At 38.7% G+C, this 27121-nt stretch overlaps 2 protein-coding genes across 6 annotated transcripts in view; one reads left to right on the top strand and one right to left on the bottom strand.

The window, feature by feature from the left end:
- The window catches only part of PLGRKT (plasminogen receptor with a C-terminal lysine), a 43958-nt gene extending 34997 nt beyond the window's left edge, over nucleotides 1-8961 (bottom strand). Inside the window, exons 1-4 of one of the 5 annotated variants that reach the window (XM_073228570.1) lie at nucleotides 8806-8905; nucleotides 8003-8129; nucleotides 7586-7717; nucleotides 6388-6474 (exon numbers count right to left, since the gene is read on the bottom strand). In XM_073228570.1, coding sequence (XP_073084671.1) covers nucleotides 6388-6468 — 81 coding nt within the window. In that variant the 5' untranslated portion in view covers nucleotides 6469-6474; nucleotides 7586-7717; nucleotides 8003-8129; nucleotides 8806-8905. Of the gene's footprint in view, nucleotides 1-6387; nucleotides 6475-7585; nucleotides 7718-8002; nucleotides 8130-8262; nucleotides 8282-8805 lie in introns of those variants that run through there. The other 4 variants (XM_017657769.3, XM_073228572.1, XM_073228571.1 and 1 more) reach the window with 4 other exon arrangements.
- CD274 (CD274 molecule) overlaps nucleotides 8434-27121 on the top strand; it is a 30498-nt gene continuing 11810 nt past the window's right edge. Inside the window, 5 exon segments of the mRNA XM_073228569.1 lie at nucleotides 8434-8644; nucleotides 9596-9688; nucleotides 23512-23577; nucleotides 24249-24467; nucleotides 24470-24586. Coding sequence (XP_073084670.1) covers nucleotides 8521-8644; nucleotides 9596-9688; nucleotides 23512-23577; nucleotides 24249-24467; nucleotides 24470-24586 — 619 coding nt within the window. The 5' untranslated portion in view covers nucleotides 8434-8520.

Genomic DNA, 27121 nt, shown 5'->3' with positions numbered 1-27121 from the left:
ACAGAATATGTTTCATAACATACAAAGAATAGAGGATCTAAAGCCTGCAATGGCAATAAGTACATACCTATTGATAATCACCCTAAATGTAAATGGTCTGAATGTACCAATCAAAAGACAGAGTCACTGAATAGATTAAAAATCAAGATCCATCTGTATGCTGCCTAGAAGAGACTCACTTCAAACCCAAAGACATACACACACTGAAAGTAAAGGGATGGAAAAAGATATTTCATGCAACTAACAGGGAGAAAAAAAGCAGGAGTTGCAGTACTTGTATCAGACAAAATAGACTTCAAAACAAAGAAAGTAACAAGAGACAAAGAAGGACATTACATAATGATAAAGGGGTCAGTCCAACAAGAGGATATAACTATTATAAATATCTATGCACCCAACACAGGATCACCTACATATGTGAAACAAATACTAACAGAATTAAAGGGGGAAATAGAATGCAATGCATTCATTTTAGGAGACTTCAACACACCACTCACTCCAAAGGACAGATCAACCAGACAGAAAATAAGTAAAGAGACAGAAGCACTGAACAACGTATTAGAACAGATGGACCTAACAGACATCTACAGAACACTCCATCCAAAAGCAACAGGATACACATTCTTCTCAAGTGCACATGGAACATTTTTAAGAATAGATAAAAGACTAGACCACAAAAAGAACCTCAGTAAATTCAAAAAGATTGAAATTGTATCAACCAGCTTCTCAGATCACAAAGGTACGAAACTAGAAATAAATTACACAAAGAAAACGAAAAAGCCCACAAACACATGAAGGCTTAATAACACGCTCCTAAATAATCAATGGATCAGTGACCAAATAAAAACAGAAATAAAGCAATATATGGAGACAAATGACAATAATGATTCAACAACAAAAAATCTGTGGGATGCCATGAAGGCCATGCTAAGAGGGAAATATATTGCAATACAGGTCTACCTGACGAAAGAAGAACAATCCCAAATAAACAGTCTAAACTCACAATTAATGAAACTAGAAAAGGAAGAACAAATGAGGCCTACAGTCAGTAGAAGGAGGGACATAATAAAGATTAAAGCAGAAATAAATAAAATTGAGTAGAATAAAACAATAGAAAAAATTAATGAAAGCAGGAGCTGGATCTTTGAGAAAATAAACAAAATAGATAAACCCCTAGCCAGACTTATCAAGAAAAAAAAAAAGAGTCTACACACATAAACAGAATCAGAAATGAGAAAGGAAAAGTCACTACAGACAACACAGAAATACAAAGAATTATGAGAGAATACTATGAAAAATTATATGGTAACAAACTTGATAACCTAGAAGGACAACTTTCTAGAAAAATACAACCTTCCAAGGCTGACCCAGAAAGAAACAGAAAATATGAATAGACCAATTACCAGCAAAGAAATTGAATTGGTAATCAAAAAAGTACCTAAGAACAAAACTCCTGGAACAAATGGTTTCACTGCTGAATTTTATCAAACATTTAGTGAAGACCTAATATCCATCTTCCTTAAAGTTTTCCAAAAAGTAGAAGAGGAAGGAATACTCCCAAACTCATTCTACGAGGCCAACATCACTCTAATACCAAAACCAGACAAAGACATCATAAAAAAAGAAAATTACAGACCAATATCCCTGATGAACATATATGCAAAAATACTCAACAAAATTTTAGCAAACCAAATTCAAAAATACATCAAAAAGATCATCCATCATGATCAAGTGGTATTCATCCCAGGGATACAAGAATAGCACAGTATTCAAAAATCCATCAACATCATCCACCACATCAACAAAAAGGACAAAAACCACATGATCATCTCCATAGGTGCTGAAAACGCATTTGACAAAATTCAACATCCATTCATGATAAAAACTCTCAACAAAATGGGTATAGAGGGCAAGTACCTCAACATAATCAAGGCCTTATATGACAAATCCACAGCCAACATTATACTTAACAGCAAGAAGCCGAAAGTTATTCCTTTAAGATCAGGAACAAGACAGGGATGCCCACTCACCCCACTGTTATTCAACATAGTTCTGGGGGTCCTAGCCACAGCAATCAAACAACACAAAGAAATAAAAGGCATCCAGACAGGCAAGGAAGAAGTCAAACTGTCTCTGTTTGCAGATGACATGATATTGTACATAAAAAAACCCTAAAGAATCCACTCCAAACCTACTAGATCTAATATCTGAATTCAGCAAAGTTGCAGGATACAGAAGTAATACACAGAAATCTGTTGCATTCCTATACACTAACAATGAACTAGCAGAAAGAGAAATCAGGAAAAAAATCCCATTCACACTTACATCAAAAAGAATAAAATACTTAGGAAAAAACCTAACCAAGGAAGTGAAAGACCTATACCCTGAAAACTTTAAGAGAAATTAAAGAGGACACTAATAAATGGAAATTCATCCCATGCTCTTGGCTAGGAAGAATTAATATTGTCAAAATGACCATCCTGCCTAAAGCAATCTACAGATTCAACTCAATCCCTATCAAAATACCTACAGCATTCTTCAGTGAACTAGACCAAATAGTTCTAAAATTCATATGGAATGACAAAAGACCCTGAATAGCCAAACCAATCCTGAAAAGGAAGAATAAAGCAGAGGGAATTACACTCCCTGACTTCAAGCTCTACTACAAAGGCACAGTAATCAAGACAATTTGGTACTGCCACAAGAACAGACCCATAGACCAGTGGAACAGAATATAGAGAGTCCAGATAACAATTCAAGCATATATAGTAAATTAATATACGATAAAGTAGCCATGGACATACAATGGGGAAATGACAGTCTCTTCAACAGCTGGTGTTGGCAAAACTGGACAGCTACATGTAAGAGAATGAAACTGGATGATTGTCTAACCCTGTACACAAAAGTAAACTCAAAATGGATCAAAGACCTGAAAGTAAGTCATGAAACCATAAAATTCTTAGAAAAAAATATAGGCAAAATCTTTTGGACATAAACATGAGCAACTTCTTCAGGAACATATCTCCCCGGGCAAGGGAAACAAAAGCAAAAATGAACAAGTGGGACTATGTCAAACTAAAAACCATCTGTACAGCAAAGGACACCATCAGTAAAACAAAAAGACATCCTACAGTATGGGAGAATATATTCATAAATGATAGATCCGATAAGGGGTTGACATCCAAATTATATAAAGAGCTCACACACCTCAACAAACAAAAAGCAAATAATCCAATTAAAAAATGGGCAGAGGAGCTGAACAGACACTTCTCGAAAGAAGAAATTCAGATGGCCAACAGGCATATGAAAACATGCTCCACATCGCTAATCATCAGATAAATGCAAATTAAAACCACAATGACATATCACCTCACACCAGTTAGGATGGTCAGCATCCAAAAGACAAACAACAACAAATGTTGGCGAGGATGTAGAGAAAGGGGAACCCTCCTGCACTGCTGGTGGGAATGTAAACTAGTTCAACCATTGTGGAAAGCAGTATGGAGGTTCCTCAAAAAACCCAAAATAGAAATATCATTTGACCCAGGAATTCCACTCCTAGGAATTTGCCCTAAGAATGCAGGAGCCCAGTTTGAAAAAGGCCTATGCACTCCTATGTTTATAGCAGCACTATTTACAATAGCCAAAAAATAGAAGCAACCTAAGTGTCCATCAGTAGATGAATGGATGAAGAAAATGTGGTACATATATGCAATGGAATATTATTCAGCCAAAGAAGAAAACAAATCCTACCATTTGCAACAACATGGATGGAGCTAGGAGATATTATGCTCAGTGAAATAAGCCAGGCAGAGAAAGACAAGTATCAAATGATTTCACTTATCTGTAGAGTATAACAACAAAGCAAAAACTGAAGGAACAAAACAGCAGCAGACTCACAGAACCCAAGAATGAAGTATGGGCTAACAGTTACCAAAAGGAAAGGGACTGGGGAGGGAGGGTGGGAAGGGAGGGATAAGGGGGAAAATGGGGCATTACTGTTAGCACACATAATGAAGGGTGGGGGGGGGGAACATGGGAAAGGCAGTATATACAGAGAAGACAAATAGTGATTCTATAGCATCTTACTATGCTGATGGACAGTGACCATAATGGGGTATGTGGTGGGGACTTGATAATGGGGGGAGTCTAGTAATCATAATGTTGTTCAAGTAATTGTACATTAATGATATCAAAATAAAAAAAATTAAAAGAAAAAAGAAAATGTATTTGAGAGCATGGCTGGCCTGCCATAATGTCATCTCAATTTTGCATAAAGGAGTAGTAACTGCCCCTTTGGGAAAAACTTTACCCCCCCCCCACTCTGACAGCTGAAGCAAAGCTACTGGCACAATAGGTCCTGGGATTCACAGGGATTCTCTACTGCCTGGGCACAGTTCAACTTTGTTTCAACTAAACTGAAAACTCATGGTGCTGATAAGTGCTCCTGACAGTTTGAACTCAGTGCCAGCTATCGTGATCCCTAGGATCAGTGAATGGAAGTCAAGGCTGTTCTCAAAACTGGTGAGTTGGCTGAGGGGCAGGTTGTAGGAGGGGCAATCCTCCATGGTCCTGAATATCTCTGCACATTCTTACTAGGAAGGCTGATAATTCAAGGCCCAGATTGTTCTTTTGTTGGGCCATTTCTCTGGGTTGCATTTGTGGTGAACAACCTTGAAAAATGAGGTTCCCCTCAACTCCATCAGCTCACTGCTCACCATAAAAGCAGTAGATTCCCCAAGCCCAGTGTTCCTCAAACCCAATGAATGAACAGCACCCATCAAAGCCCATCTTGGTCACCTTTGTGAGACTTGAGGGAATTAGCACCAGCCTCATGCTCACGCTACTTACTGTGCTGAATATTGAAATCTTTTGTCTCTTATGTAGGTGTCTCCTATATTTTGCCAGCATCCACGAAATAGTAACAGGCTAATTTGTTAGCTTGCAAGTAGGATAAAATCCCAGACCCTTCAAAGACCCTGATTTCATGGGAACTGATGATGTAAGTGTAAAAGCTCTGTAGTTTCTGAAGGTCTTGGACAAAGACTCTCTGAGTATATAACATTCCTGGCTAGTTTGTATGCCTAATGTTTGGTTTCCCCTAGGTGACTTAATTTTGTTATGATAATTCAGTTCCCACTCTTTCAATGTTCCATTCCCCCAAAAGAAATCACTATCTTGCACAAGACACTCTTAATAGCAATAAAAACAGCAACAACTAATTCTTACAGAGTTCTAAAGACCTGAGGCTTTGTTCTACACACTACCATCTTTACTCCTCAAAACAACCCTCTGAAGGGATATTATTGCCTCCAGTTTATAGAGGCTTAGGAGACTGAGCCACAAGGCACACCGTTAGTCTGGGGTAGATATGGGATGCAAATCCAGGCAGTTGGCTTTAGTCCTCACTTTTATTGCCACTCACTCTATTGCCTCAACAGTAGAACCCTCCACTCCCAGGGCCATAATGAACCACAGAGGCCTAGGGATCTTTGAAACCTTAGGGAAATAACTTCAGTCCAACTTTCAACACCTGAATTTGATGAACATTTAAAAATACTTTTTGACAACTTATATTAGGCAATTGAACAATCTTCTACTTTGCTTTGGTCTTTTCTTTCCAGCCTGTATATAAATCCAGTGTCAAGTTTTCATACTCTGTATTAATTACTTATCGCTGCTATAACAAATTATCAAGTTCAGTGGCTTAAAACAACACAGATTTATTATCTTCAGTTCTGGGAGTCAGTAGTCCAAAATGGGCTGGTGGGACTGTATTCCCTTTGGAAGCTCTTGGGGACAGTTCATATACTTGCCTTTTACAGCCTCTAGAGGCTGCCTGAATTCCTTGGCTCAAAGCCCTTTACTTCATCTTCAAAGCCAGCAGTTGTGGGATCGTGGGATCTTCAAATCTCTTTCTCTGTCTCTCTCTCTCTGTCTCTCTCTGTCTCTGTCTCTCTCTCTCCCCTTTGCCTTCCCCTTTCCCTTACAAGGACCCCATCACTACATTGGGCCCATCCAGATAATCCAGGATCTTCTCCATCTCAAACCCCTTAACTTAACCGCCTTGCAAGGTCCCTTTTGCCATGTAAGGTAACATATTCACAGGGAATTAGGATGTACCTGTCTTTGGTCGGGTGGGGGTATCATTCTACCTACCCTATACTGTAAGCAGTTATCTCTTCCCACAGTATGGGAATTTTTATACAAGTTTCTGGATTGGAGATTTCAACAACCCTATTTAACAAATAATAATCTATTTCATCATAGCTTTAAGGATGAAGCCCCAAGAGCATTTGGGGTCAAAGAGAACATACTACTGAGCACACGTGGTAGAAATTTTAACCATTATAACAACATAAAAGCCTTAATTACTTGAAAATGTACCTGAAGTCGAGCATTCATAAGCATGAACTCCTGCTGCTTTTTCATGTTTTCATTCATAGGTTTTGAAAAGATAAACCCCATCGTGACCTAAAATGTAAAAAAAGCAAAAAGGCTTAAAACAGTGTATCCTATATACATCCTTATATGCTCTGCTTTTGGCTATCATGAGCTTATGACAACACAAAAAAAAATAAAATATTCTGACCTGAGAACACAGTATGTATTCCACTCCTAGATCCTAACTAGCTGTTTGATCTTGGGCAAACTTAACCAGCCTGGCTGTCATTCACTCATCTAAGATGAGCTGATTGAACTAAATCGTTTCCAAATCTTCACCTGCTCAATAGGTATATGACTCCATGTTTCCTGATATTGCTTCCCACTATAAATCTTGACGAACTGAATACTTAAAAACAAACAAAAAACAAAACCCTTCTCTTTTTGTGAGGGACAGGGTGGATACCATCCTTCCTCTTACCTCCTGCAGTTGGATAACCAAACCTTCTATTTTGAGGAGGGGTGATTCAGAAGATGCATTGTGCATCTGGAAGGCAGATTTCTCTGTGCTCTTGGCATTTGTGTTTTAGGAAGTTTTAGGTGTTTGAAGGTCACTACATCAATACTTTTCCTGCAATCCCTATTTCTTTCCTACACACTCCCTATTTCCATTCCATCCACTGCTGATTTCCCTAAGCCATCCTCCTCTGGCTTCACTTTTGTTCTCTTCAAGTAATGACAGAAGTTCTCAAAAGGGGAAAAACATAAAGATACTTACATATCCTGGGAAACACAATTTTTAAATGAGTATATGGTGTTGTCTAATTTATCTTACTTAAGTTCTTAAGTGGGTTGTCAATTCTAGGTGGGCCAGAACCCTAATATTTTGTACTTAATCCAACTGGATAGGTACCTAAGGCCTTCATTTACTTGTTGATTTTACTTTCAGAAAACAGCAAAATTCAGGGAAATTACAACTGCTCTACTCTCCTCAACAATATTTCTGATTTTTCTTTGGTAGGCTATTGAGCAGGGTTATATACTTCAGGTCAGAGTGGCCAGTTTCAGTGCTTTCTACACAGGGTTCATAGCATTCTGAAAGCCCAACAGAGGTCCTACTTTCCATGTTCTTATCAGAAAATTAAGTTCTGGCTAACTGGGGAGAAGGGAAACTATCTGGAAAGTTAGGACATAGGCTTACCTCTTTTTGAGCCTTGCTGCCTTGGATCTGGATTGTACTTTGGATGTAGTAGGTAGGGCACACTCTCACGGGTTAAAGGTTGAAGCAGAACAGGAAGAAGAGCTAACCTGTGGTTCTCAGGGAAGACCACACCTGAAAATAAGTGTGCCACTTATTGTAAACTGCGCCCTGGAGTTCAGTATTTTCAACCTTCCTCTTCTTTCCCACCATAACTAAACCATTTTCCAAAGTCTGGAGAGTACCCTATGGTGTCTAGAATACTTTCAGCTTTTTCTCTCCCACTTACAAAATATGTATCAGGAATAAGCAGGAGTGATCTTTCAATGGGGATAACTTTGAATTCACTCAATTACGTAAGAGTAAGTCTCTCAAAAATTCCAGCACTTTATCATTGGTAGCAAATGTCCTGCTACTTACATCTTAGACATCAGTGTGTCTCAGAGCGCTGAGAATGCTGATCTGGGTCCCTTCTGCCTTCATTTCTCTGATTACTTCTGAGACCCAAGAAAGGGCACTATAGTACTCCAGCCCTGCCTCAGCGTTGCTATAATTACAATGGGAAGGATTATTTCTGAGGAGTGTTGGGGCTAAAAGTTCAAGGCAGCACTCCTTTGGTCGCTCCTGGGAACCTGGATTTCATTTTAACAATAAAAAAAGGTAATTCCATGATCCGTTACCTCTATCATCCAAATTTTTGCGCCGAGTCATTTCCAGATGAAATGACACATTGCCTACATTTTTGACTGGTTAAATAACTAAAATCTTTTTCAGTAAGGCTTTGCATTCCATTAAAACTAGCCCGCTTCCCCTGCAAAATTCCAGCCCAGAACCCAGCTTCCGGGAGGTTTTCCCCACTTTAACTCCACCCGCGCTCCCTGGATCCTATTACTGTAACTGGGGTATTTCCTGCAGTGGTAAACTGACTTCCGTTTATAATGCTCTGCTACTTCCGCAATTACATTACAGCAATAGGGGAGAGGCCAGGAGTCCTTGCGACGAGAATAGGCTCCTCTGAAACGAAGGTGGGGATCAGCACTAGGGGCAGGAGGAGAACCAAGGGTGAGCGCTTCCAATGAGAGAGAGAGAGAGAGAGCGCGCAGCGCAGCCTGGCAAGCCCGGGGTCCTGGAGCTCTGCGCCGGCATACGCGGCCGCGCCGACCAGCCCTTCCCACCAGCCTGCGGCCGGCCTGCCCGCCCGGCCCGGCCCAGCGCTCACTCACTGGGTAGCGGGCGGCGGTGGCACGGGGACACGGTGACCGCAGCAGAGTCCTCCAAGCCCAGGATCCCCCAAACCCGGCCAGGCACAGGGTCTCGCCTGCGGAGCCTCGCAATTGGTTGGCCAAGGTAGCAACCTCAGCTCATAAGCGTAACCCTCCGCTTTCTTAAAGGGCCCGCGAGCCTGATCCAGGCCTGGTACGTTCTTTCAGGCCCGGCGCCTGGGAAGGGCAGGTCAAAGAGACAAATTAAAAACCTAAAAGGCTCAGCTGTCAGATTTTGAGAGGAGGCAGAAGCAGCAGAATGGAAATCTCACAGACTTCAGTGAAGTTGTCAGTTATACCCACGTATATGAGAAATCCATGCTGCAGTGCCAAGCTAAGCCTCCATTGAGTTTAAAAAGCCATCTCAGTGTTACTTCCAGAAATAGTGTCAACCACCACTGTTGAACACTGCGCCAGTCTCCTAGGCTTGCCTTGATGCGCTCAGTACCATGATCCGTTACCTCTATCATCCAAATTTTTGCGCCGAGTCATTTCCAGATGAAATGACACATTGCCTACATTTTTGACTGGTTAAATAACTAAAATCTTTTTCAGTAAGGCTTTGCATTCCATTAAAACTAGCCCGCTTCCCCTGCAAAATTCCAGCCCAGAACCCAGCTTCCGGGAGGTTTTCCCCACTTTAACTCCACCCGCGCTCCCTGGATCCTATTACTGTAACTGGGGTATTTCCTGCAGTGATAAACTGACTTCCGTTTATAATGCTCTGCTACTTTCCGCAATTACATTACAGCAATAGGGGAGAGGCCAGGAGTCCTTGCGACGAGAATGGGCTCCTCTGAAACGAAGGTGGGGATCAGCACTAGGGGCAGGAGGAGAACCAAGGGTGAGTATTCTGAAGCTTGGGTCCCACATTCCAGACACGATTTTTTTAATGACTGAATGGGGAAATCTCACCAGTATCCCTGTTCCCAGTTGTGCGAGCAGGTGAGTTGCCCAGATGTATCATGTGCCTCAGGAGCAAACCCATGTGGAGCTTTGACTCTTTAAAGGAGGATGACAACTGATAAAAAAAGCAGGAGACAACATACATATGAGTTCAGATTCTAGCATAAACACACCTAGATCGATATCCAGCTCTGTCACTGCCACCCTATCCTCTCCAAACTTTAGTTTTGTCATCTCTGCAATAGGACTAAAGCCATCTAATTTATTGAATTGTCGAGATTAATGACATAATACATTTAGGCAGTTAACACAGTGTCTGGCACATGATTAACATTCAAAAAACAGTAGTAACCAGCAACAGTAGGGAGACATTACTAATTCTAGATCAGGAGGGACCAGGAGGAGGAAGCAGTTACTAAAGCCAGCAAGAACCATAGCTGTGGCTGTAAGAGAGGGCTACCAACAGAAGCTGTGGCTCAGTAGAATAAAGCAGTCAATTTGGCTTAGCAGGGTGAGATCCTGTAGTTGTAGCCACTTCTAGGATCTCTTCTCAAAGTGAAGACAGAGTAAAGAAGAAGGACTCATCTCTCTGTCCTAATATCTGCTCTGATATCCTGGCCAGAAAACAAGGGAGCCATATTTATGCAGTCTATAGAGGCCAGGCTCCTAGGCACAAAGATTGGAGAGACAAATGGAAAATATCCAGATACTGTTTGAAAGTCCTACTTCAAAAGAAAGGACTGCTTCCACTAGAGGACCCGGCCATAATTCTATTGAATTGGAAGTTGAAACTGCCCCCTGATATTTTGGTTCTTCATAGTGATAGAATTGGGGTGGCTAATTCCAATTTACCAAGGGGTGATTGGGTTGCAGCTATACAATGAAGGCAAGGAGAATTGTGCATGATGCCCAGAGATTTATGGGGCATTACTCCTGTGTATAATAATAATGATCATTAGATAACTGCAGTGACCTGATAAAATTGGGACCACTTTAATTTCAGACCATGCAGAAATTAAAGTGTTATATCACCACATGAGGTAAAAAAAATCCTAATCTACCAAGGCACTGAATTTGTCTAGGGAAATGTAAGTGAGGAATTAGGAAGCTAAGATTATCTATTTTAGCATTGCAACAAGCCATAGGAGCAGGGACTATCGTAGCTCTGCACATAAAATGTTGACCATTTCTTCCCTGTCCATTTTTCCTTGTTAACTTGTATGAAGAGTACCAGTGGAGACAAGTATTATTAGTTTCTATGTCAGAGTATACTCAAATACACATCACCTCTAAATAATACCGTGGTTGATGAGACTCGATGATTCTCATGTGTAGGGGATGAGCTTCTCTTCATCTGAGTAAAGGGAAAGAATAAATGCTGAGTGGTGAAACAAGTAGACTATCTGGATTTTGTTTGCCTTCCCTCATATCCACACTTCTCCCTTCCCTTCCCTGTTCTATACCCCTAAAAGCTGACCTCTTTAGAAAACATCACTTGGGCTTTCCTCATCTGATTTCCATTTGTATTTGGACAGTGGGAGGCATCTGCAGAAGACTAGACTAAAGGCAGGAAGAAAGAAAGGTAGGGCATGTTTTCTGCATTCTTTCTCTGTTCAGGTCTGAGGCCTTCCACAACTGCATCCCCTGACCAGTGGCCTTTCCTTCATGGCTTCAGCTCACAGAGCTCTGGAAATGCTTTTCTCCCTTGCTTGTTAGCCTAGAGATGGTATGGACTTCCCACTGTTGCTAGACTCTCAGTTTTATGGTTCTCTTAAAGGTTCTCCTTAGTTGTTGGAATGCTTGTACTAAATGGTTCTCTTAACTCCACCCATAGCCCTTTAAATAATGTATTCATATTCCATCTCTTTAGTTAAAGCAACTGAGTAGAATTCTTATTCCTGATGAGAATTAAATGAATACTCTTTAAACCATACACATGCATTATAAATATTCTTGTATGTATGATATTGTTCATGATTTTAAAATATAATTGAAAAAAGTAACCATGAGACTATATAACCTGGGAATTGAGAGAAAACTTGGTATAGACATTAAACACATTTTGTAGAATGTAGAGTAAGAGGATTAAAGGAAATTTATTTCAATATCAATGACATATAACTTTAACTAGTATGTGCATTATTTCTAACTGTATGAATTTGTTGAATGTATGTTTTTACATATACATACAAATAGGTGCTTTTTTATTATTTTACATTATAGTATAAGGATTTTCATATTGTTACATAGCATTCATATATACTATTTTTAACAGGTATCTGATTTTCCACAAGTGTATATACAAATTCCCATTCTTGGATATTTCTGATTTATTTTTTGCTAATGTCAATAACTTTGTGATGACCAACTTCATGCATATAGCTTTGTAATATGTTGATTGGAAATACTGGGTTAAATAGTTTAAAGTTTTTAGAAAGAACTGTTGTAAAATCCTCCAATCATTTGAAGTCTCCTCCCCCAGACAATAAAATTACTCAATATTTCCCTGTATAGCATAAAGAAGTTTTTTTTTAAGTTTTTTAAAGTTCAAGTTGTGCTTAGTAGTATTTCCTTTTAACAGAGATGCTGTCAGAAGGAGTGTGAATTTCTCCATTAATCTGGGAACCAGGTTTAGCCAAGAACCTCAGTCTGTGAAGGAGGACAAGTAGTTGCACAGTGTGGGGCTGAGCTAGAAGCTCTTTAATATTAAGCTATTCTGGAATGATGTTGCCCGTGCTCTGGGGAACAGAGTCTGAATTTTAACCTTACGCTTCAGTCATAAGGCATACCTATAGCTTGGGCACTATTTGAACCAGCAGAGCATCACTAAGGTTTACATATGCCTAGTTGGGACTTTGTTCATCAACAGTTGACACCATGTGACAGTGTAACATAATGGCAGCAGTGGGTTCAGATCTTGTTCTCTCCCTGCCTAGAGATTTTTTAATTGAGGTATAATTCATATACCATAAAACTGACCCACTTTAAAGTACTGTTTGCTTTTAGTATATGCAAAGTCACCACTATCTAGATTTCTATAACATTTCATCACCCCAACAAGGAATTCTGTGCCTGTTAGCAATCACTCCAAATTATTCTACTTCCCCCAGCCCCTGGTAACCCCTAGTGTGCTTTCTGCCTCAATAGATTTGCTTATTCTAGACATTTCATATACATGGAGTCATACAATACATAGTCTTTTGTGTGGCTTCTTTCACTTAGAATGAGGTTTTCAGGATTCATCTGAGTTAAAGCAAGTATAAGTACTTCATTCCTTTTTATGACTAAACAATATCCAAATATATGGATATACCATATCGTGTTTGTTCAAAATTGATAAACATTTGTATTTTTTCACTTTTTTGCTATTGTGAGTAATGCCATTATGAATATTTGGGTTTATTTTCAGTTCTCTTGGATATATATATAGGAGCGGAATTACTGGGTCATATGGTAACTCTGTGTTTGTTTTTGAGGTTGAACAAATACACAGTGCCACCATTAATGAATAAGGACACTAATTTCAGTGCACATGTGTGATGGTTAGGAGCATAGACACTGAAGCCAGAATGCCTAGGTTTGAATTTTGGCTGTGCCTCTTCTAACTGTATAAGCTTAGACAATTTACTTAAGCTCTTTGCCTTAGGATCCACATCTCTAAAATAGGGGCAATAATAGTACCTTCTTTGTAGGATTATTGTGAAATTTAAATGAGCTAATATATGTAAATTGCTATGGTACAGTGTCTGACATATAAAAATGCTGTATGTTTTACTGTTACTGCTATATTTAATCTTTACTTATAATCAGTGCATTTTGTTTTGTTAATTTGGTGATATAGTTTATTCAGATTTGCCATTGAAATGGAGTAATCTGAGATGACAGTAAATTAAGAGGGTAGCAAAGTCAAGGAGAGCTTTGTTGAGCAGGGGACAATTATATTTCAGAGTGTAACCTGAATAAAACTGAGGCTTCCCATGGTCTAGTCCAAGCATGTAATAGCATTCTAAGAAAACATAAACTGACTGCTCAAACACTGAAGAAAAATACGTAAGCTTTTTTAAAGAGTCCCTGCAAATGCTCTGCACAGCATACTGAAGAGACTCCCAAATTCTTCTCGAGATATTTCTCTTTCTAATTTTTTCCATTCACAGTAGCTGCTTATGTTTCTCCTTCTCAACAGTCAGGTCTCTATACCATTAGACTAACCTTCCATTAACTTCTTCCTCCTATGGCAACTCATATGACCCTGTTTTCCACCTGTAACTCTCAGCCTTTTGCACCCTGTGAAATTCAGTCTGGTCTCCTACCTTAGATATGTTTTTTTTTAATTGAGAACAATCCCTGAACTCTGACAAATAAAATGATCTACCTTATGTATCCCATCCTCTTTGCAGCTCTTCACAAGAGGGACACAGCATCTGTCTGTACTACCAGGGAAACAAACAAACCAAAAAAACCATACCTAAACCTCAGTGTTCATTCTTTTTCTCCTTCTAAGACACAGATCCCTGGAAGTGCCACCCCACCTGGTCTGGCAGAGTCCATCAGATTTCTTCTAAACAGACTTGAAAATAAGCATGTTAATTAGAATTTACTCTTCCCCATCCCAACTCCCCATCTTTTTCTTGCCCTCCAAGAACATACAAAAAAGGGTTAAATTTTTTGTTCTTACAGCAGGCATTAATTATCCCCTTTACCAAAACCAAACAAATGAGTTATCTCCATAACTATTGGAGTCTGTGAAATACAGGGTGATGAATACCCAATGATTTTGCTAGAGACAAACCCTAATACAGAAGCAAACTAGGACTATCTTTTCCAACCCAAACCTAGGCCAGCCCCATTGGATTTGGGGAAAATGTTTATCTCCCCCACCTCCAATGCCCAGGGCCTTGGTTCAAGAAAGTTGGATTTCAAGGGGTAGAAGTATGACTACATTGCTTCTAACTTCCCAAAGTCTACCTCAGTGTTTCAAGCCAGAGTGTCACTATCCTATCTAACTCTTAAAATGCTGCTATGTTCTTCTCTTGCTTTGTCAGCTCTGATTAGCATAAAGTCAGCAAGAATTTTGAGTCAGAGACCCTCACTTGGGGCTGTAAGATGTTTATATTTAGTATGTAATTCACGTGTTTCTTCTTGGCTTATTCACGCACAAGTATGCGTGAATCCTATGCTTTCCACTTACTCTCCAGTCTGCCGTATCAGTAAGGAAGTGAAACAGTTCATCCCCAAGCAGAGTTCACATACACAAATCTCTTAATGCTGGTGCCTTAGCTGATGGCATTTCTCAGCTTCTGGGTCTTTCCCTTCACATAATTTATCAAAGGAATGCTGTAACTATATATAACTCAGAGCCTTTTGCTCTCATATCTGGCATAGTGCACCCTGTAAATTTCTTCAGCTTCTCATAAAAAGTGACCTGGGTCCTTCATTTCACAGTCTGATTTAATAGCAAATCCCAGGAACAGAACCAATGCCTCGGACTGCTTCCCACATACTGCCACCAACTTTCCATTGCCAGAAAGGATTGTGATTTCTTAAGAAATTATGAGTCTATTGACTGATTAAAATCCATTCCCAGAGTTTTTGCTTCATTTAGAAGTCCTTAATTTATGAAACTCTAAAATGTGAAAGCCTAAAACTCTACCTATAATATCCTACTCTGGATATTAATATGAACATGTCATTATTGATTCCTATTTCTCCCTTACTATTAATATCCATCAACAAGATCTATTAGTTCAAGTATATTCTGAATATGGTCTAAGGAACAGTTCCTAAAGGTCTTCTGGCTTCCGTGCTGGCCCATTACACTCAATTTTTTAGACAACAGCTAGAGTGATGTTTTTAAAACATCTGTCAGGCATTTCTAAAAATAACTCCTCTGCTTTAAGTCATCCAGTGGTTTCCCATTGCAGTTAGAATCCAAACCTTCTTCCCTGAGTCCTCAAGGCCCTTCATGATCTGATCTGATCCATCACCCCTCTCTTCACCATACACTTCAGCCACAATGACCTTATTTCCATCCTTACAAACTGCCAATTTTGTTCCCTTCTTATAGGAACATACCTTTGTACCTATTGACCACTCTACCAGGGATGCTTTTCCAGATTTTTTCATGGTTGTCTCCATAGTTGATTTCTCAAGTATCACCTCTTAGTTGAGCCTTCCCTGGCCGCTTTTCCAGATTTTTTCATGGTTGTCTCCATAGTTGATTTCTCAAGTATCACCTCTTAGTTGAGCCTTCCCTGGCCAAAATAACTAAAGGAGCTTCACGTCCAGGTATTACTGTATTGTCCCACCTTTTTTTTCTTTTTTTTGAAAGTAGAACTTTTCAGTATTTGAAATTTCTGTTTATTAGTTTATATTTGGAATATCTTTCAGAATGTCTCTCTTTTACCTTTCAGTAAAAGATCGGGAAAAGGAAAAATTACCTCTCATTCTTTTATAATGAGTCTACAATCACAAATGACAGATTCATTAGGTCTCAATCCAGTAGCTGCGGTATTAGTATAATTGGTGTTTGAATAACCACTTACTCATACTAAAAAAAAAAAAAAGATCAATTGTTTTCTTCAAAGTGGAGGTGTTGAAGACTTTTAGAACTAATATTATTCTTGGTTTAAAAAACCAAGTGCAAGTATAAAATAATACTTCTGGAGACAATTCCACAAGAGACTTTCAAACTAAATCATGCCCTTAAATTAAGTGAAATGAATCACTAGGGGATTGTTTCATTTGTATAACATTCACTTAGGTTATTTACTTCTAGGATAGTTAATCAATCCAGTATTCTCTGAAAGGATGTCCTGAAATTGTAAATTCTATTTTTAGAGGCCTTCAGTTCATTTATTGAGATTTCTTGGAGTTAAATTATTTACTATGCAGTGTTCTCAAATTCCCATAGCATTTATCTGAGTCATAATTATTTATGTCTGTTTTTGTGAATACCTCAGGACAGGAAATCCTGTTTGTTTTAAAGTTCTGACAGCATGGGAGCTGCCCCTTGAAGGCAAGAGCTCTTTACCTGGCCAGCTCTTCCCCAACTCAAAACAGGAAGAAAAGAGGCAAATACAATGTAAGGAAGCATCTGAGTGTGGTCTCAGGTGATGACAGCTGCTAGCCCCTGGCCATCCACACATGTTCATTACTCCCCTATTTTAAACAATTGTATGGTATAACCAAGGCAAAGTGTTCTGCTCAATGAAGTCTTTTAGCACCAGTATATATGGGGTATGAATAGATGGCAAAGTTGAAGAGAACAGACCCTAGGAATTGGTGGATGGGAACAGAGAGAAATGGGCAAGACATAGAGCAGATTTATAATCTTACCCAATCAAAAATAAAACATGGGGACAAATCTGGATATTATAATAATAAAATGCATTTTTAAATAATCAATGCAAACAAGGCAGTTTGTCAATATTTTTTGTTTTAAGTATCTTTATTATATCCTGTTTTTGATGATCACGAACATTTACTGAAAAATGTTCCTTCCCCAGGAAATTGCTTGCATCAGTTCAGGCCCAGTTGTAAGACCTTGGAATCTATCCTCCTTCTAAGATCAGGACAAACAAGAATCATCTCTCTTGTTTTAGGGGCAAAAGTGGAAGTGGAATGTGTAGAGGTAGAGCAAAGGGTAATATTGGTACTAATTAACCAAATTAGATGGAGGAAGGGGAGTTATAATTGTGCTTGCAAGGAACTGCTTCAGTTTTTTCTTTAAAGATTATATTATCAGTTTTCAAAACTTCAGTGTGCACACCAATCACCTGGGGATGGTGTTGAAATGTAGACTCCAGGACCACCCCTAAGAGAACTGGATTCTTCAGGTCTGTGATAGGGCCCTGGAATCTGTATTTAAACATCTACCCAAGTCAACTGTGATGCAAATGCCCCTCAGAAACACTCTGAGAAACAACACATTGGCAATGATGAGTTATGCCTCTAAAATGAACAGAATAACAGGGCCATGAATGGGAAATGGATGGTACTAGGGATGATCAGCATGTCGAGTTCTTCAGCTCTAGCTTCCCACTGCTGTTCTCCTATCTCAGCACTTCTCCATCCACATTGACCAAATCATAAAAACTGCAAAAGGTCTCAGGACTAATGACCACCCCACCACCCACCCCCAGCTGCTTTGATTTTTATACATTTTTTTAAAGCAATACAATCTTTTTTTTTCTAAGCACAACCTGTTTTTCTGTCTCTGAGAATAGCAACTTCATTAAACTTGATAAAATGTATGGGAAGACCAATGGCTGAAGGGTGGAAACAAGTGGGTGAGATGAGCAAAACCACAAATCCTCAGATTACTAATATGTAAATCACTGAGCAGCAAGCTGAGTAAATACCTTCCATTCCCATTAACAACTTCAGAGGAAAGCAAATTCCATTCACCTCCTGTCTTCCCTATTGATCATTATGTAAACCCTGAACAATGCTTTTGTCAAACAAAAAACTAAATACCCATCCTGCCCAGTTTTAAAAATAATTCATAGATCATAGAGGCCATCTATTACTTAATCCTGGCTACTCAGTAATTGTTTACCCAAGAACTCAGCTAGTTAGTGGTAGGTGACTCCAGAGCCATTTTTTTCTGGCTCCATAAACATGACAACACTAGTTGATCTTGAAATCTAGGTCCTGCGTCTTGACTCTCACTTTTAGAAAAATGAAACAGATTAAATAGAAAGTATCAGAAGGACTAAAAAGTTAGGAAAACACTGCTCCCACTATGTGGCCTTAAGAAGAGATCTGTATCTTCTAAGCTGAATCTCCAAGTCTATTACAATTTTGAAGTTAAAGAGAATTTTACTCCCCTCACCAACTTTTTAAGGCAGTGTCATCCTCAGTATTTTTCCAGTTAAAAACTTAAAATGTGTGATTTTTTGAGAATGTGAAAATTCTTACTTGGGAAGCAAATGCCGTAACCAAGCCAATGAACACCTCAATATTCATTCATTATGCAGTATTCATTAAATTGCCGTTGAAATGAATAAGCAGGAAAGGCAAACAATGAAGAGTTCAATTTATTTAAAATAACAACAAAATAAGAAAGAAAGAAAAAAAGAAGGAAGACAGGAGGGAGGAAGACTGAAACCTAGAAGTCCAAAAGTGGGGAATGCTTAAATAAATTACGCCACTACCACCTGTGTGAGTGACACTAGAAACTGAACTGGTAAATTTCACTTGGGTTTTCTTTATATATAGTTATTACAAGAATGGAATAGCTGTTCGATTTGGTAATCTACTAGTTTACCAAATTAAAAGCCTGAGCTATTCTATTGATCAGGAATTACCAGAATAGTTTTCTTAAACCCTCACCTAGAATCTGCTGCCCCAACCTTCATTCAAGCATGGCAAGATAGCAGAAATCCAGAGCACTCTTAAATAGGTGTAACTGGTGATGGGAAGTTCTAGTAATGACAAAGCAATTGAAGTTTCATTATGTCGAGGAACTTTGAGGAAGTTACAAACCCACGTTTTAAAAAGATATCTGCTATTATACACACACATCTACTTTCTACAATAAAAACCAAACCATACGGGCCTGTCGTTTTACTTCCTATGGGTTGTAGAATTATATCAAGCTAACAAGATGTTCCCTCATCTTGTAGAAACTTTCATTAGAAAGGGAGGAAACCTGATGGCAGAATTTAAGATGTCTGATTCTGAAGATAAAAACATCTGAAATCTTTGTACTGAAGGATTCCAGACGTTGGTTTGTTTAAAACATGTGAGCTGGAGCTGTTGATTTGTTTTAATACTTGATGCTTTTTTAAAAGGTGATTTTCGCGAAATAGCACTAGTGAATTTTCACTTTTGATTTCGTTGTTATATAGTTATTCCAGGAATGCAGAATCTGTTTTTCCAAATTAAAAACCGTTAGCGTCAGAGAAAGAAAACTTCATCTCCCACCCTCCCACTCTCTGGTCCCGGGGGCGGGCCTACCGGGCAGGGGTGGGCGGGGACCTCACCCCCGACCCCGCTCCCAGGCTCAATAGAGTGCGGACGGACGCGCCGCCGATGTTCCTCGCAGTCCCGGGAGCAGCGCCTAGAATCTCCGCGGCGGCCACCGCCAGTTTCCCCGCCCGCAGGTAGGGAGCGTTCCTCTCCCACAGTGGCCCACTTAGAAGTTATTTCTGGTTCAGTCGTCGGCCCCTTAAAAAACGGACGGTCTATATACCCTTTTTTGGGTTGGAGAGAGTTGGAAGGAAAGGGAAAGCGCAAAAATTTGGGTGGTAGCAGGACCAATTATTGCCAAAATTAATAGTAACAAGTAATACATTTGCCCTTTTGCCAGGCGAGATCCAGTTATGCTTCATGTCAACCTTCTAAGTATATGTTTTCACGCGTTTATGAATATGGTCCTGAGGTAGCCCTCTCTAGGGGGAAATTGCTAAACTGGAGGTCTGAGCACCTGGACCCTAATCCACCCTTAGATGCTCACTCGCAGCGTGCTCTGGGTAATTCATCACACCTGCAGCATCTTCTAAGGTTCCTACCTGATGTAAGATTCAGGATACCCAAACCCTGAGTTCTTTGCTCTAACTGCTCTGAGCGCCTAAAGGAGTCCTGAAGGAGAGAAGAGCCTCAGGGGAAAAAAATGTTAAAATACTTCTTTGACATACTGACGTTGGCTTATGTCACAGTTCAGCTTGAGTTTGTTTTATAACACGGGGTACTTCAAGTATCATTGTTCCACTTTTTTTTTTTTCACCGAGAAAAAAATGCAATGTGGATGATTTTTTTGTGGATTAAGTAGCCTTCTAAAAAAATGTGATTTTTTTTTTTTTAATGGCTGCATTCCCTGGTGCTGGATAGCCAGGCAAAGTTAATCCCCTATTCTGGACATAAAGATTATTTACAGTGATTTGCTGTTTTACCATTTGCTGAACATCATTGCATCAACGTCTCTGGGACCTTGCTAATTATTTCCTTCAGATAAACTCTTAGTGTAACTGTTTAGTCAGAGTCAGAATGTTTTAAAGGTCATTTGATGCAAAGTGAAAATCGCCTTCTAGAAGGGTTGTGCCGGTTTACACTGACAGTTGCCAGCAGTTTTTAAGAACTCTGATGCTCTGAAGAAAAAAAAACAGCCTTTTTTCAGGGGAAAAGGTAGGCTGAGGTTACAGGACAGCACTTAGAATGTGATCTTAAAGGAAGTCACAGGAATACTTTGGGGAATTTTAGTCAGCACACCTGGGAAATGTGCAAGAGTGTCTCAGGGTGACTGAGGGGAAGGAGTTTGGACACAGAGTTTAGTTGAGTTTAATAGCGTTTGATAGTTTAGCAGAGGTTTAATAGACAGCTCTTTCAACCTATTACTGGGGTAGGTTTTCAGCTCACGCAGAAACATTATTAAACTCAACTTTAAAAATCAAATTATAATGTATATACATCAGGTAAAAGTCAAAGGAAATTTTAAATCAACAGACACCAAAACACTCCTTGCTCCTATTTTTGAGAAAGGAAGCTTGATTTCTTTCCCCTGTCATTTCCTACCATCCTCCCCACCCCTGAGAAAGAGAAATAGTATCAGTTCTACTGTGTTAATACTGGGTTGCCAGGGACAAACCTGCTTCTCTATCCTGAATGAACATCACTTCTTCCCTAGTTCATATTTACTTGCTCTTTGAATGTTCTTGTCTGGAATTCAGATTCTCTGTCAGACTCTCTTACCTAAAGAAGGAGATGTGGCTGTTATCTTAAACCAACTGCCATGATGTGGGGTTTAGAGATCAAACACCATGTTTATTTACATAGTCTCTGTCTTTCCCTTATGTTCCCCACTAATGATAGCTGCACTCCATGGAAATGGAGCCTTGGAAAAGGAGGTGTAATGAGGACTTAGGTAAATGGCAGATCTAATCCATCTCATTCCAGTAAATTTTTATTACCCTTAAAATTTTCAACCAAATTAATTAAAGGATAGGAACTCCACCAGAGTACACCTGGAGGCATGCTAATGGACAAAATTAGTTATAATCTGTGAGTGGATTTACTCTCCCTCTGTTTTATTCAGCCGCTCTTTGCTTGGAGTTAGGGGTGTCTAAAATTTTTTCTGCCCAGTGTGTTCATGTTTATAATAACACATTATAATTGTGTTTTTTTGTATTGAGTTTTTGTATGTGTACAGAGGTCAGAGGAGACCCTTAAAGTGTAATCAACTCTGGCCCACGGAAAGGACAACCAGATAGCTGCTATAGTCTCATGTCAACAGCCTTTGTGTTCTCACAGGCCTAGATGCCATCCCTATTCCTCATGTGCTCAGCACACAGAAAGGAGAGAAAAAAGAATTATGCACCTAACACTTGCAAGAAGATGGTGACTTGTTCTATTTTACCCTTTTTTTTACATGTATATGAACATAAAGGATTCATACACGGTTGATAAGAAACCAGTAAGATAAACAGGCCAAAATACCATTGGGTAATTCACAAAAGAACCAAAGCAATCAACAAATCCATGAATAATTCAAATTAGAAACAAATATTTTTAAAACAATACCCAGTCCAGGGTGAAGATACATTATAACAGATACCAACTATCCCCATGCATCAAGAACCTGGAAAATGTTCTTTTCTCCTTGATCAACAATTCTCCTTGGGGAAATCTATCCTCAGGGCCTACTAGCCTAGGGCCTGGCGCACAATGGGCACTCAACAAATATTTGCTTAATACACAAATACTTATGATATTTTTTAAATTGGAAATAATTTTCCATTTAGTAATCAGAAACTAAGCATTATGAAACCACAAAATAAGATATTTATCAGTATCATGGGTAAAATGGAAAATATGTCATAATGAATGAAAAGATGGGTATTAAGTGCATTAAAAAGTTACTATTTTTGAAAAGATTTGTAGGGGAAAAGTCTAGAAGAAAAATATATAGTGAAATGTTCAGAGTGGTGGCAAGGTTTCTGAACCTTTTGGCACTATTGACATTCTGGGCTAGGTATATCTTTGCTGTAGGGGCATTGTAGGATGTTATTACATTGTATGAATACATCAAAATACATTTAACCATTTAGACTATGTAAGGTATTCCCAGTTTGGAACTAGTATTAGCAATGTCATCCCTTTACATGTATTATTATATGTATGTGTTTTTGTTTCTGTAATATACATTTATAAGAAAGGAAGTGAAAATTTGTATGTCCTGTGTGTTTAAAATTTTAATAGAGGTTACCAGACCGCCCTCCAATAAGTGTTACACAACTTCACATTCCTTCCGTTAGTGGGTGAGAAAACCATTTGTTCATATCCTCACAAATGCTAAATATTAAGAATCTTTATAGTTTTGGTCAAGCTAATAAATGAAAAATAGTATCTTATGTCTTAATACTTTTTTTCTGTGAGGTTGAGCATACTTTCCTCTGTTTAGCTGTCATTTGCCTTTCTTATTTTCTGAACTGCATGTTAGAACCTTTTGCTCATTTTCCCATTGAGTTGTGTGTAGTTTTCTTACTGATTTTTTAGGAGCTATTTATATTTTAGGAGCATAAATCTTCTGCTTTATATATGTACAGCACTGATTAATTGATCAATTGTGAGTTTTTGTATGTATATAGAAGTCAGAGGAGGCCCTAAAAGGGAAAACTGACTCTCTTCTCTAAGTGTATAAATATATGTATAACCCAAGAGAGAAAATATGTTAATAAATAGGTTGAAATACAATACAAATCTTTTTTGAGTAAGACTATTATTGAGTAAAGCAAGTTTTCTTTTTGTATTTTCCATAATTAGGTCATTCCAGAAAGATGAGGATATTTAGTATCTTTATATTCATGGCCTACGATTATTTGCTGAAAGGTAAGGTACCAGACTCTTTCATTAAGTTCTGTGTTTTAAATATTTTAAACAAGTTAAAAACTAAAATCATAATTGAAAAATGGATGTAATTTTTTATAGAGGACATTCTATTTTTCCTTCTATTTCATAAGCCCATTTCGGTGGACAAACATACAGGGCAAACATATGGACAAACTGAAACAAAACTGACCCATTACCCTATTACCTATTATCCATTATCCATTTTCCAGGGATTAATTACTGAAAATGGGGAAATGGCCTATGTGTATATTTTTATTTATTTGTTTTAAACAAGGGCAAGATCCTTCTATCCACCTTGCTTTGTGACCTGCTTTTACAGATGAGTGTATTCGAAGGAAGAATTGTAGTGTACATGGAAATTGTCAGTGTAACACAGTATTAGCCTCATCCTGAGACCCTTCCTAAATCTCTATACTGAAGTAAGTATCTCTGGCCAGACAACTGACCAAGAGTTTAGGGCAGTGAGATATAGTATCCCAAAACATGTTTCAAGCCCACTCAATGAAATATTTTTTTTTTTAGGGAATTAAGTCCTTAAATGTAATTATCACATAAGTGACCAGATCAAGTGTTTGTAAACCGTGCACTCATTCTGTAAATTTTTTGAGGAATTTTCTGTCTTCTGAAGATCAGTCATTCTTTCTTTTCAGCATTTACTATCACAGTCACCAAGGACCTATACATGGTAGAATATGGCAGCAATGTGACACTGGAATGTAAATTCCCAGTAGGAAAACAATTAGACTTGCTTGCATTAATTGTCTACTGGAAAATGGAGGATAAGAAAATTATTCAATTTGTGAATGGAAAGGAAGACCTGAAGGTTCAGCACAGTAGCTACAACCAGAGGGCCCAACTGTTGAAGGACCAGCTCTGGGAAAGGCTGCACTTGAGATCACAGATGTGAAACTGCAGGATACGGGGGTTTACTGTTGCTTGATCAGCTGTGGTGGTGCCGACTACAAGAGGATTACTTTGAAAGTCAATGGTAAGAATTATTATAGAGAAAGAGGCACAACATTTATTAAAACCATATCCCACTGTTGAGAACTTTTCACTCTTGGAAATCTAGCGTACTTTCCACAGTGGCAATCTGCTCATTCATTCACATACTCACCCCCTGAGCATTTCTTGAGCACCTCCTATTTGATAGTCCATGGAGAACCAGAGCCAAACATGACATAGCCATGTTCCACGGTGTGTTCAGTTCTCCTAAAAATAAAAGTAATACATACACTTGCAAATAATTCAGATAATAATGGAAGTGAATAAAATGAATTATAGAACTGTCCCTTCTCCCTTCACCACCATCTTCCATGGCATGCAAAAATAGTAACTACTATTTGTGGGTCTCTCAGGGATTTTTTAAATTTTACTGATTTTTTTTTATTAGACCTGCCAGCATTTCCTTCCTTGGAACCTCTCTTTGTCAAACTCAAGTATATTAAAAATAAACCCCATTGTAAGGTTCACATTGAAAAAGACTTGAAGTTAATCTAAGAATGCAAAATATAATCATATCAACTATGGAAGAAACTATTCTTCCTTAGAGACAGTATAAACTATGCTCACTGGGCATGAATTATTTTGAACATCTATACCAATGTTATCTTGGAGTGTTGAAGAGGAACTGTGAGTGTCAAATTCCTGGGTACTGATCCACAAATATGTCATCAGGTCACCTTGATTCAGTTTTAAGTTGCCACTAGCTAAGTAAAGGAAACACCTTAGCTGACCACCTCTGCTTTCACAGTTAAGATCCATGGAATTGAGAGCTGAAAGGATCCCAGGCAAGAGCAGCTAATCCAAACTCAGAAAGAACAGAAATCCACCCAAAGGGTCACTTGTCTTGTGAAATAGATCTAATTTTCATTATATTTTACCATATGCTTCTCCAGAAAGGTGATATTCATGAGAGCAAGCTGGTGGGATCTGAAGTTGGGAATTTCAACTTTTCTTCAGTCCATCAGAAAATATCAGATACCTACTATATTTCAAGGCATTTAAGAAATTATCAAAACTTAGCCCCATGATCAACTGGAATTGCTGGATCTGGGATGAGGAAGAAGAATATAAACCTGGCAGTCAGGTAGAATTAAGTAAAGAGTGTAAGTTTCTGCTTCCAGAAAACAAGGTCTCTCATCAAACTGTAGGAAGCATGCCGAGTGGGGCTGCTGTCCCTGTAGTGAGGAAGGGTGTTCTTCCAGGTCATTGAGGCTCTAATGTCCCTTGTGGATTTGCAGTTGCCTTTGCTGTGGTTCAACACAATAGGAAATCATCTGGCACTGGTAGTTTTCCAACGAAGGGTCCCTGTGGAGCAAAGCAGATGACCAGCCAGATCCGAGGATCTGATTTGCTTGACCATTCCATTTTGAATTATAAATTACTAAATTGTCATACTAGTCACAATCCATGTTGTCATTTGTGATATTTGGCTTAAGTTGAGCTTCAGTGAGAGCAAGAAAGCCACCAAGCTTCAGTTACACTGAGACAATGTCACCAGTGGAAGTTTGGAGGCTGGCTTGCAGAGTTTTTCAAGTCATGGAAGTAGAACTCCTGAGTCACCTCCATATGCAGATGATTTCACAGTAATGCTGTCAGGCTTCTTTTCCCATCAAACTGCAAACATGTGGTCACACAGCTTCCCCACAGGGAGTTTACTCACCATAGGATTTCAAAAGTGAAGCATTTCAAAACTGAAATTTGAAAGAGTTTAGTTTTGGATTAACTCAATTATTATTATCTCTTTAAATATTATTATACCTGTTGTGTTTGTTAAATACCAGACTCTCAGGCATCTGACTTTCAGTTGAAAATGTTGTTTCTCCTTACTCATTGAATCGAAAAGAAAGTGTCTATTTGCACTTTTAAGACCTTTAAATGGGGCTAGGCAAGTGAAAAAGACAAAGTATTACATAGTTACCCTTATAAAGCTAATTTGTTCACATAGACCAAGGATTAACTGCTATCATTCCCCTCAAACCCATCTTTCCTCCAAATTCACCAACTAGCCCTGTTTAGATTTAGCATTTTTGCCCATCTAATATATCCAGTAATGTATCATATAAATGTCCCTAACTATTTTGTTTATTGTCTTCCTCATTCTAGAATATATCCTCCACATAGGCAGGGATTTTGGTCTGTCTTATCCATTGCTGTATCCCTAGGACTTGGCATAAAGAGTAGTAGTGCGACATTTAACATACCAAATATTTTTTGATGACTAATGAATATTTCCTCAAATAAAATAAGCCTAAAAATTTTGAAACGTGAACAGGTTTAGATATGTGAAAATTTACTTCCAGACTGTTCATCAGGAACTATCAGTACTTTCTAAGCAATACCACTTGAGTGCACTTAAGTGGAATAGTAAGAAGAGTAGGAGGAGCTCTAGGAGTAATAGCACTAGTAATTAACACTTTATAATACTGTGTCTCAGGCCCTATCCTAAGCATTTGCCAATATTACCTCATTTAATTCTCAAATTACTCTATGGAGTAGGGGCTTCATCATGTCTAAGATG

The sequence above is a fragment of the Manis javanica genome, chromosome 2 (genome assembly GCF_040802235.1).
Source record: "Manis javanica isolate MJ-LG chromosome 2, MJ_LKY, whole genome shotgun sequence".
NCBI classification, from domain to species: domain Eukaryota; kingdom Metazoa; phylum Chordata; class Mammalia; order Pholidota; family Manidae; genus Manis; species Manis javanica.
Note: the sequence above shows the minus strand (reverse complement) of the source record. Positions and strands in the feature narration are given on the sequence as shown.